This window comes from Eschrichtius robustus, chromosome 5, assembly GCF_028021215.1.
Source record: "Eschrichtius robustus isolate mEscRob2 chromosome 5, mEscRob2.pri, whole genome shotgun sequence".
In the NCBI taxonomy this organism is placed as follows: Eukaryota; Metazoa; Chordata; class Mammalia; order Artiodactyla; family Eschrichtiidae; genus Eschrichtius; species Eschrichtius robustus.
In genome coordinates this window covers 11046486-11059429 of record NC_090828.1, presented here as the reverse complement: position 1 = coordinate 11059429, position 12944 = coordinate 11046486, and the positions used below count along the sequence as shown (strand labels likewise).

Below are 12944 nucleotides of genomic sequence, written 5' to 3'. Positions count from 1 at the left end.
CCTTTTTAAGATTCGTTTATTTAAAATTTAATTGGATTCTATATTGGTACAAATCACATTCCTAAAACCATAAAGCATTAATTAGACTCTCTCTCTATATATATATATTTCTTTTTTAGACTCTATATTTGATGCTAACTTCGGAATACCATTTCCAAGAGAAGGATAACACCATCCATATTAAGTTTTCATTCCCTCATTCATTCATTCAGTGGCTGCTTGTTGAGCACCTGCCGTTTGTACTAGGTGTTGCTTATTTACTGTGCGATCAGGGGTGGACAAAACAAAAATAATGGCAAAGCAAACAGCTTTGTGCTCATCCTGTTGACGGAAGACAGACCTTAATCAAAGAAATTTTCCATATTTATATATGTTCTGATAATGAAGACCACTGTGAAAACTACTGTGACTACTGTGAAGATAAAGCCACAGAAAGGGATAAAAATTAAGAGATGTATTTTGGAAAGTATTTTCTGGCCTCTCTGAGGGTGACGTTGAGCAGAGATCTGAATGAATCAAAGTGCCAGTCACGTCTTACCACTGGGTTCTTCATGACCTTTTTTTTTTTTTCCCTTAGATTCCATATATATGTGTTAGCATACTGTATTTGTTTTTCTCCTTCTGACTTACTTCACTCTGTATGACAGACTCTAACTCCATCCACCTCACTACAAATAACTCAGGAATAAAGACACAGACCTACTAGAGATTGGACTTGAGGATATGCAGAGGGGGAAGGGTAAGCTGTGACAAAGTGAGAGAGTGGCATGGACGTATACACACTACCAAACGTAAAATAGATAGCTAGTGGGAAGCAGCCGCATAGCACAGGGAGATCAGCTCAGTGCTTCGTGATCACCTAGAGGGGTGGGATAGGGAGGGTGGGAGGGAGGGAGATGCAAGAGGGAAGAGATATGGGAACATATGTATATGTATAACTGATTCACTTTGTTATAAAGCAGAAACTAACACACCATTGTAAAGCAATTATACTCCAATAAAGATGTTAAAAAAAAAAAAAAAAGTGCCAGTCACGCAAGCACCCGAGGGAAGAGCATCCCAGGCAGAGATCGCCAGCAAAAACAAAAGCTCAAAGCAGAAATGTGTTTGTTGACTGAAGAACAGCAAAGAGCCCATAATGGCTGGTGCAGAGTGAGTGGTAGGGGAAGTGATGAGAAAGAACTTTTTATCTTTCACTGGAAATAAATCCATGGCTGAGCTGAGCCAGATATTCTTTAAGGTCATGAAGCACTCTAAGATTCTACAAAATGTTTAATTATAATTTTTGGATGTTTAGTCACTGGCTTAAATAATGCTTAATTATTAGCTTAAATTTTTATAATAGCTTAAAACCTACCCCCCGCCACACAATGAACTAGAAGTCAAAAGATTTTGTGTAATTTTACACACTTATTTTATGTTGATTTAATCTGTGCCTAAGCGAACTTTTTGGAGAACTCTGTAATCTTTTGTTTTCCACTCTGGGATGTGATACCTTTTCATTACCTCACAGGGAAACTCTATTGCTTATTTAAAGCACACTGAACTCCTAAAAAGAGACAAGGAAACAAATTGGAAATGAAATTATTGTGTGGAGGGAAAAAAGTGGCATAGAAACCTCAGTGGTTTCGTCTCAGTTTCTCAGAAGGTTGAATTAAATGTTAAGATAACATTTTCCTTTTAATGATGATTCTTCTGGCTGACTGCCTGACGTTTTGTGTATTTAGCCTCCTTTGACAAAAGGGGGAAACTGTTTCCAAAGTATGAATAATCATGTTTGATTATTCATAGGACATATTCTGCAATATGATCATCTGGTTGGATGTGAAACATTCTTTCATTACACGACTGACACCTAGTACAGTTTGGAAATCTTGTAATTGATCATTACAAAAGTATTGGAAAACAATGGAGTTCTTTTAAGGCCTTGGAACTAGCAATTCTCCACTGTCAAGGAGCAGATCGAAGGCATAGGTGGTTTGGAAGTTTGGGAAGGAAATGCTTAGCAGCAGATCTGCAATTCTTTCTCTCTTTACTGTGGAGAATGGTGGGAGGGAATACCCCCAGAGAAGAAAGAAGGTGACATTCTCATATCTCGTTACAAACATACTAACCTCTAGATAAACTGTACTTTTATAGGGAGAGTCCTTATCTATGGGATGCTTTTAGCAATCCTGGTTGAACTAAGCTTGCCTCTGGGAAATAAATATGAAATATACTGACATAAATATCTCTGACAAATGTCACACATGCAAGCAACTGAGTATAAAATGGAAATGTTTCACGAACATAAGGGCTCTCTTCTTTGAAATCAATGTCCCCATGTATGTAATCTGGAGACTTTGTATATTAACGGGGCACAGAGTTCATCCTAATGTGGCAAGAAATTAACTAGGTAGACAGTTTCAGATCTCTCCCTGCTTTTCTTGCACCACACAATTACTCTGTCCAGGAAGCTACATTGTATTTCAATGCAATCACAAGAAAGGTATAAGAGCACAGAGGGCAATTCATCAGTATCAAGCCAGGCTTGTTTACTTCTGCCACATCACACTTCAGCCAGTCAGCTGGCTGAAGAATGCTTTGAAAGTTGATCAGAGCTTTCTCCACATGAAAACGAAAACCAAGTTTGAGTCTCAAGTATAAAATACAAGAGTTTCAAACACAGATATACTCAGGAAATGCAATTATAGTATAATTTATGAATGGTCTGATTTAGAGTCAAATTAGACATAAATGGAGGACAGCTGATTAATTGCTATTTAATTCCTATTTAGATGCAGTATAATGCTGTCATGTTGATATGACCAGTGATGGAAATGTGATTTTTAATGTTAGGAGAAGCAAAATATAAGAAAAAACGTGCGTGTAGGAAAACACATGATGTGTATCTAGACCTACCATTGACTTTGTATGATTTTTCTGCAAAGTGTAAGTAGCGCAGATTTTGCTGTTCATCCAAGGGACAGCGGATTTGGCCACGTATCCCTTAAGTACTGATGTGTGCCTTTGGCCTTTGGCAATTATAAGAAAGTGGCAATTCTCATTTCTTGACTCTTCTCTGGAAGAAGCTGCTGGGAACAACTACCTTCTAAGATGTCAGCACATGGACACGTAATTTGCTAAGGTTCAGAGCTGCTCCTCATCCTGGAGAGTGTGAGCCCTCATCTGGATCTTTTAGGGAAGGTCTCCTTCTCAAAAGGTAGAGATAAGCCTAGTAAACGTGGGCATGCACATGGCAGGGCTCATTTTCAGAGATTCATGAGCCAGAAGGCCCCTATGGAGGACTCTTCAAGTTTATCTGAGCCAAATCTTTCCATCCCATTCTGGCAGAACTGAAAAGTGGGCACTTTTATCAGAAGGGTGAGCCTGGCCAGATACAGGGAAGGTGGATGCTGTTAGGACTGGGGCGGGGGGCGGGGGGAAACATGGTGTTTACTGCAGGCTACAAGGCTGAGAGGGTTGTTTAGATGGGGGACTGAAGGGAAAGAGAGGAGAACCTTAAGGCTAGGGATGGGGAACCCTGGGATGGTAAGATATTTTAAAGGCCCACAGAGAGAAAAGAGAGTTTTGAATGCCAGATTAGATATTTAAAAAAATTTAGACCCCTCCCAGTTTTGGATAGAGATATTGAATACCTCATATAAAGGTTTGGTGTAATTGCAACAATTCAGGAAAAAAGATCACTTGCCTAGTTTCAATAGTGCAACACCACTCTCAATTCCACAAAATGTTTTAAGCTATTCTGGGTTTTCAGAGTCCTACTTTTTGGTTAAAAAAAAAAAAGAAAGGAAAGAAAAGGCACTGCAAAATCCTTCCAGGAGTTCTTCACACATAGCAAAAAGGACGCTCAAGGAACGGAGCTGTAGAGAACAGAATAAGGCTAGCATATTGGAGTCTCAAATACTCTACATAGCAATTGTTGGCAGGAAAGAGAGGTGGTGTGGAGTCCTGAATAGAAGTCTTGACTTTTGAAGTAAGAAGCTGAATCATATTCAAACTGCAAAGTGAGCCATAATTGCTGGTGTTCAACAAAGTTTCCCACGTAAGATTACTGAATTGACATTTTCCAAAGAATAAACTCGCCATGTAGCACATATAGCCCCACCTCTCTAAAGTTCAGTGTGGACCAGGCTGTTTTAAAGGCAAGAGAAGACATTCATCATTTCCACCTGCTTTTGGTGAAGGCAGAGGAAATAAGTCCCCACCAGAGCCCGCATCATCTTTGTTCTGGCCTCAGTGCAACCTTGAAGCCTCCTGGATGTCAGTGTGGCTCAGGACATGAGGAAGTTTCCTGAGGCGGTCAGCGAAATGGCCCCCAGAGGGAGTTCTGTGGCTGGCTCTTTAGATGCAGCTTGGCTGAATCTGAACCTGTGAACCCGCTACCTTGTCTCCTAGCTCTTCTTCCTAATGACCTAAATGACACCACCACTCATGGACGTCTTGGTTCAAAAAGAGTTCGTGGTTCTGTTCAGCTCTCAATGCCATGGAGACCTATTGACCTTGACTTCCAAATGTGTCTCATCAGAGTTCGTTTTTCCCTCCTCCCACTGCCTGTATACAGGTTCTGCCTCTCTGTTCCCTGCTTCCCTATCCACATCAGCTATGCTTCTCCTGGCATCCCAGACTCCACTCTCCCTTTGCTCTAAGGAATTGTCTTTAGAACTACTATATTAACCATCTTCAAATATCACTTTTAGTAAGATAACTATTTCTTTTTTTCTTTTTAAAGGTCGTTTTATTGCTGGACAGTGCACACTTTTCTTTTCTAAAAATTTATATATATGTATTATATATACATATTATATAATAGATACATATTTTTTTTCCCCAGCACCACGCGGCATGTGGGATCCTAGTTCCGTGACCAGGGATCGAACCCACGACCCCTGCATTGGAAGCGCAGAGTCTTAACCACTGGACCACCAGGTAAGTCCATACTATTTCTTTTCTTAAAAACCTCCCTGTTTCTTCAATGCCTCTGATTACTCCTGCAGGAGGGCAATAAAATAAGACACCTAGCAGTTTAACAAAATTTGGATAGGCCATTCTCTGGTATCAAAATCTGAGCCTGAAAATCACTACCAGGTTGCTTGATCAGAAGAGAGTATTGATAGAGCTCTGAGTGGTTTACACTCCAGAGGGAAAAGCCTTGTGTCTTCCTTCTATAGAAAGGTGGCTATGGCTCAATTATGCTGGCTTTGTTTTAAATTTTACTTATTTAATTATACATTTTTAAAAGCCCTTCCTTCCTTTAAAGATACAGTTTATACAAATACAGAATATTATAGCTATTTTCCATCATGTACTTCCTAGAATTAATACTGGGGCTTTTGGCCAAGAGCAGTACAATTCTGACGAATAAGAATGTCTTTAGAGATATGGATCAGATTCTGAAAGAGCCTCTCAGTTTGTATGCCCATGCCTGCACACATTAATTGAATTGCTTTTGTTAATTACATGTCATCAAAATGATATGGGCTTAGATGAAAATGTGTATTACACAGTAGGATGAAACATCAAGGGGCATCCATTCTGTTCTTCAAATGTATCTGTGCCGCTGTTGACAGCAAATTTAAGTCAGTTTAAAGGAGGCCAGTCACATCGAAGAACGCTCTTGAAACTTCAGAGAGCTGATCAGATGTCATATTAAGATCAAACTTTGCCTCTGGGAACCTGAAATGTTATCAGCCTGCTGCCTTTGATAAGTCAAAGTTTAAGGTGGATTTAATTAACATGACATAAAAAGAGAAGGATATTTGAGGTATTGATTCTTCTCCAACAATTCTTTCCTCACATGAATCCTATTCAGAGACTTGGTTCCACTATATCCCAAGTTACAAATCTTCAGTCCATCAAGTAAAGCATGCATCAAAAATGTCCAGCTATTGTAGAAATATGGCATTGACTATAATGCTTTCAAATTAGAGGAAAGTCTAACAGATGTTCAACACAATGAAGGCACAATGCATGCTACATCCAGATTAGTTTTTAAATTTTTCTTACATAAATTTTGCCCTTGTGTAAAGATTATTTACTTGGAACTAGTAATTATTGAGCACCAACTATGTGCCAAGGGCTTACACAAAACTTTTTGTATATAAACGTCACACCAACCCTAAGACATCTGACTCAGAGAAATTACATCGCTGGCCTAAGATCACACAGTAAAAAGAGAAACCTGGAATTTAACTCAGGACTTTGGATTCCAAGTCCAGCTTTGTTACGCAACATTTCATTACCTCCCTTTAGATAACAGATTTTGATTTATTATAGAGACAATATAAGGACCTTTCACTTAGTGTTTAACAGACATAAAAGGATAACATTTATAATAATTTAGCTCATTTAAAGGAAAGTCCCTATTATTCAGTTTCACAAAGGTGGTTGCATTTGTCTTGTAAGGAAGAATTGTCCTATGAGAGGAGGAAACATCAGGGAATGTCCGTGTGAGATGCAATTTTAAGAGATACCACGGAGGGCTCCAGTGTTGCCTCTCCACCAGCAGCTCTCTTTCTTTCTCTCAATTTTTTTCTGGCAATATTTGGAATCCTATCATTTAAATGCATTATTTTACATACATTAAAACTTCCGCTGGGTCTTGGTGCTCATTAAATTAGGGTGACATAGGGCTTAGCTTACATCCCAACTTGGATGGATTGATGCTTTGTGATGAATGGAATTCTGAAATCATGTCCAGGCTCAATAAGCTCAGTTGTCAATGTCAGTTAAGGGAGGGGGCAATCGAACTAGTTCAGCAGTAGTAGTAGTTAAGTAAAAACAGATTTTATTTTTGCAGTCACTATTTTATTGTGATTGCAATTTTATTGCTTTATTTTAAGCAATCACTAACACCTCAGTGTGAATTTATCTGATAACTTTCTTAGCAATTAGAGGAAGGGGAGAAGGAAGAGAAAGAATAATTCTGAAGCTAGAGCTGGGATAATCGTATAACATTGTGCATACCAGGGAACTTTTGAGAGCAAAAGGGGAGTCTATCCACAAAATTCCAGGAGAGTATATATAGGCTGTGACTAGATGATATGGTAATCTTAGCTCTGGGGAAAGACTTACTGATAAAAACATATATTAAGGAGTTAATAAGTCCTTCAAATAAGACCACCGAAGTCTTTTTCCTGATGACATGGCTTTTTCACAGCTATGGTGTCCAGTGACCATTTTTCCCTAACAAGAAAATTGCGCCTGGGTAGGATTCCCTAAAACCTTAGAGATTCACTGTGAAGCACACAGCACATGAAATACATTCGGTCAATTTGCAATTTTTCAGAGGCTGATTATTCAACTAATGCATTATCTTCTGGACCCTTGTTTTATTTCTTCCACCGATTAATTTAACAATATATCAGCTCTGATAAGAAGGTTTGATGGGGAAGAAGATGAAGCTATTACATGAAATGAGTTTGGGGAATTACCAATAGACTTCAATTATCCATGTTACTCTTAGAGAAGGTTGACTGACCGTGAAGAGTGGTGATCCAGCTGGACAGCCTTGCTATTTCTAAGACAATGCTGTCCTTATTCTTTTTGTCACTTTTGTACAGAATATACATTATAGTGCATTTGTGAACACGTAGATCCTCACTTCCCCAATCCCATTATCTGTGATTAATGCAATTAAAAATATAATCATGATCACTTAAATCAGCTTGCAGTAATATATAATAATAAAATAAAGGAATAAAGTCTCAATATTCATGCCTTTCACTGAGGGCCCATGTTCCTGACACAAAGAAGAGAAGAAACACCGGTGAGCTATTTTTTTGAAGGCAAGGAAAACAACTATAGCCCACATGGTGTATGACACGTGGCATATATGGCTACTAAATTGTCTTAAAATGCAATTAGTATGTGAGCTTAAGAGAATATTTAAAATGAAAGGAATGTGCTATGAATATTAGAAAAATATTGCCAGTACTCAAAGGTATTGACTTCTCTTGCATTAATTTGTAACAATCCTTCCCAAATTTAGTTGGATAATGTCTTTACTCATTCAAATCTTAATCATACTTCAAAGTCCAAATTAAGATGCACTTGTCTATCTTGAGATATGCCTGTGTAGTTACCTTACATAATTATTTAACTTATTAATTATTGTTTGACTTTTCACATGAAGAACCAGTATTATCTCCCACACTAGACTGTAAATTCTTCCAGACCAGGGGCCATTTGTGATCTATTCTTGTATCTTTCCTCAGGATGTAACAAAATTTTAAAAGTATTTGGGTTGGACAGTATGGAATTACCCATATTTGATCATTTTTGATCCATAAAAAAGTCAGTTTCATATGGTTCAACCTAATACTAGCTGTTCTAGAAATAATTGTGGAATGAGTAGAATTATATTTAAAACTTTAAATTCATATATATATATATATATATATATATATATATATATATATATACATGAAGTCATTTAGAATAGATGACTGAATTTTTATTTTACTTTTTCTAGTAGCTGCCCAGTCCCAAACAGCTCTACTAGTTCATTAGCTTCCAGACATGATTTTTAAAAAATGAATATGACTACCTATTTTCTAGGGAAATAAGCATAATTGAGATAACAGATCATAAAGTACTAACTCTCTCAGCACGGTAATGCTAATATTGAATTTTTTTTCTGGCATTGCTTACTTGTTGATAAAATCATTCTTTAGAATAATATTAGTTGTAGGTAATCATTATTTTGAGTGCTTACGATACGCCAGGCACTGTTCTAAACATTTCACGTCTATAAACTCATTGAATCTGCACCTCAGCCCTGTGAAGTGGGTAATACTTTTTTCAGATGAGCAAATTGAGGCATGAAGAGGTAATTTGCTTGAAATCACACAACTAGTAATTATAGAACTGGGTGTCAAATTCAGGCAGTCTGGCTTCAGTCTTTCTTTTAAATGCCACTGGAATTCTAATCAATAGAAATAGAGTTATTTAAAAATTAGAATAAATTAAAAATCATTTAGCCTTATGAAAGATATAGCATCCGGTGAAGACTTTATAATTTAGAGTTACAGAGTTGAATAGACCATACCTAAGGCTTGAAAACCTGCTGCTTTAGCTCTTTCATAAGTAATTCAAAATCATTTTGAATTATAGTGCCTCCGTTTTCTACATTAAAAACTGGAATTCATAGCACTGAATCCTCTATAAGAATTTTATGAGGATCATATAACACATGATAATAAGAATCCTTAATTAATCAGGCAGGTATATTTTTATATTTGGTTATGAATATATGCATGAAAATATTTTGTAAAATTATGTTTAATGCTACTTTTTAAATAATCAATATATGTTTTCTAATGAAGATATTTGTTTTCTTTGGTACTTAAAAACTATACAAAATCACACAAGCAGAGAATACATAAGGCTGCTTAACTGGGTACAGTAATCAATAAATTGAAATATATATACATATATAATGCATATTATGTATACGTAATTATATATACATATACAATATGATTAGTAAAAAAATTATCTTAATTTATAGCTATAAGTACTTTTTATAATTGAACTTTGTTTTAACAATAAATGAACTAATCCAGTGTGATTTCCTCTAAGTTTTCATGAAAAGGAACACACTTTCCTCTGGAATTCAGCATCAAATAGTGATAAAAACATTAGATGAGGAATTGGGCATTTGGCTTTAAATTTCTGGGCCTGAAGTTGGATTGGCTGGAAAAATCGGACAGTTAAATTAGATGATTTTAATGTTGTTCACATGACAACTTTCTGCAAGTGTCTTAAAGCAAGATTTGTTTATCAGTTCTAAAATCTATACTCCAGGAAATGCAATTCTGTCCCTAATAAAATAACCAGGCATACCCTTCCCTTTAAGAAAATAGCAAATGGAGAAGAGCCATGAATTTTTCTTAGATATAGACTTAGGGGCTTAATATAATAAGTTGGGCCATTCAAAACCTGTGAAGATTTTTCTGCAAGGAGATCCAAGAAGCCGTTATCCATGGCTATGTTTGGAAAGAGTTACTAGAAAAAGTTGGAGGTGTGGTGAAGCACTGGAGGCTTAGAGTTTTTAAATCAGACCTTTCTGAAACGCTTGAGTTTTCTGATCATTTCCATGAATTAGATTTTTGAATGTCATCAGGGGGTTGTCCTGGAGAGCAAATTGTGGGTGATTTTGTGATGTGCTTTTGTTGCTGTTTCTGCTTTAGAAGAAGTGCTTGAAAAGTCAAACTAAACTAGTGTTCAAGTTCGATCGGTGAGAAGAGAGCCGTGTTAGGCAGTGTTACCTTCTTACACGCAGTGATGGAGCTACCCAAGCTACTTCCCAAGCTGCCGCTGGCGCTGCCCTGCTGCAGTTCCGGAACCTCATACATCAGGGGTGACTCCAACTCGCTGTTTGTGCCCCAAAACACAAAAGAGAACACATTCTGGTGAATCATCTCCATATTCAGAAAGAAAGAAGCATGATGTGGTTTTATGGAAAATCATCTTTTCAGATTGTGCTGAACACTGCAAACCCTCCTGCTGACATTGATGTTTGCCTCTTTGTTGGTTTCACTTTTGTAATTGGTGGAACCACTATGACCTGTTCCGTTGTGAGTATAAAATTGACACCCATCACCTTCCAGTGTAGGTGGATGGACACATTGCACCTGCATGACTTCTAGCAGGGTTGACATCTTTTCTTAAGCAAGCAGTTTTAAAACCCAAGTAATATCCTTTCAATTTTCACATTAATTCTGCTCGGCCAAAATGGACACATAAAAAATACTCATTTTATTTTTTAAAATGAGGGAAAAACATAATTCTAACTGGGAGGCAGGGTGGTACCATGAAACGAACATGAGCTTTAGAAAACACAGGTCATCTCTTTATCATCTCTGTGGCTAGAGATGGTATCTTAACTTCTCTGTCTCCATAATTCTAGACTTATATCCTTTTCCCCTATTTCTGTCAAATCTTGGTGGGCTTGACTATATACAGGGCTGTATAAATATTTTAAAAGATTTGAAATGATTTCTGCAGCCTCAAGATGTGATATAAATTGAAATTATTTTTAGAAAATATTTTTAGAATATTTAGAAATATTAAGATTCAGAGGGTTTTTTTTGTATTTAAATTAGGCTAAATAGTTTTCTTCTGAAAATATGCAAATTTGGGTTTTAAAAAAAATGTACTGATATCTCAGGTCTACACATTTTATTTTCATGGTTGTTTGCCACATAGAACATGTACAATTCATTAAAATACATTTTTTGGAATACTGTCTAATGATTCTTTATGTAATTATCAACCCAAAATATAGAATTTTTTTCTTAAAAGAAGCACAATAGAAAATCAGTTAAATAAACAATGTATTTCTGAGTAACATATAACCCTCATGCTTTAAGTTCTGAATTAGTCAACTTTCACTGTATTGCAATTAACCATAAGTCAAATATTGCATGTATGTAGTCTGTTCGTATTTCTATTATTAATTACTATGAATCACATTTTTACATGACTGCTGATGGTGCTATGTAACAGATCAGAAATTTGGGTAAAAATTTCAAAGAATAATTCAAGTAAAATCTGCTTTATTTTAAACTTTATGTATTATTTTCTGAGAAATTGCCACCTTGAGGAATAGAATGAGTATAATTTAAATGAAAAGATAGCACCCATGTTATTTTTGTTGAACTGGGGAAAGGTTGCGGAAGGAAGGAAGGAAGGAAGGAAAGAAAGGAAAGAAGGCGAGGGGAGGGAGGGAGGGGGAAAGGATGCAAAGCTAACTGGCTCCAGATACTGGCTATAACTTCCTAGCCAGGATACTGCCTAGCTTTTCAGGGTCTGTCTCTTCTTTTATAAATGACATGTTTGGAGTAAAGTCTGTGGTCCCTGCTAGCTATGGACATCACTTTCAAAATATCATAGAGAGTTTGAGTTTTCAGCCCTATTTTTACAGGCTTCCCACACGTGGGGTTATAGCTTTTTATGCTATTAAGCGTGATTCTCCCTCAAACGCAACTGCAGATGTCCCTCTGAATGCTTTCTTGGCCACAGGACAGTTTGGCTTTTACACAAACACCAAACAGGTGAGGTTCCAAATCATTTTCATGTGGAAGACTGGACCACAGACCAAGCTAACTTTGGGCTGTAATAACTTGGCCCATAAGTCAGAGAAATTGTATATTATTTCTTCTAGGAGCCAAAGCTCCATGTGCAGGAGTTCAGGCTGAAGAGTCTACAAAGCTACATGTCCTGTTTGCTACTGTGTCCCTTAGGCAGCTCTGGTGAGCTGGTGGATCTCTTCCATCCAGGCCACGAAAGGACTTATGTTCAGTGTTAGGACACCTCCCATGTCTCTTTGTAGGGTTATCGGTCCTGAGAGTGGGAAGTAGGCAGACTGAGAAGTAAGGTGGAGACAAACCTGATACAAAATGGAGTAGAAACAGAGCTTCAACAATCTGTGATCGTTCTAAAGGGGGATCACATCTTACTTAGGGAGAGTAGGTCCAAAATCAGGGAGTAATGGGAACATCGGGAAAAGTAAAACATCACCCATGGAAGTTCCTTGTTTTCCCATGAAGCACACTGTATATGACAGCAAGTAGCCACGGGTGCTATAGTAATTACTATGCACATAAAAGTTTAACTGCTGAGCTAGTCTAGTGGGAGGAAGAAATGACAAGTCTACCCACATGTATCCTGAAAACCCTTCTGCCTTTAAGATGATTGTGAGATCCTGGTCGGAGATGAAGGTGAAGAAGGGAATTTGAAACTGTTGCTTGCCTGTAGGGCTCACTCCATTTGTTCTAAGGCTAAGCATGTAGAGCATTAAAATATATATATATATATTTGTTTATTGTTATAAGAATTAAATGAGGCAATAGAGTCACATAGTGGGACTAAAATCTGTGCATTACTTCACAATAACTGTGAGGCAACTCCTTGCACCAAAGCCAATGCATCTTTTACTT

At 37.2% G+C, this 12944-nt stretch overlaps 1 protein-coding gene across 1 annotated transcript in view; it reads right to left on the bottom strand.

The window, feature by feature from the left end:
* SPHKAP (SPHK1 interactor, AKAP domain containing) overlaps positions 1-10430 on the bottom strand; it is a 119223-nt gene extending 108793 nt beyond the window's left edge. The window contains exon 1 of the mRNA XM_068543663.1: positions 10272-10430. Coding sequence (XP_068399764.1) covers positions 10272-10430 — 159 coding nt within the window. The remainder of the gene's footprint in view (positions 1-10271) is intronic.
* Positions 10431-12944: the final 2514 nt, after the last annotated feature.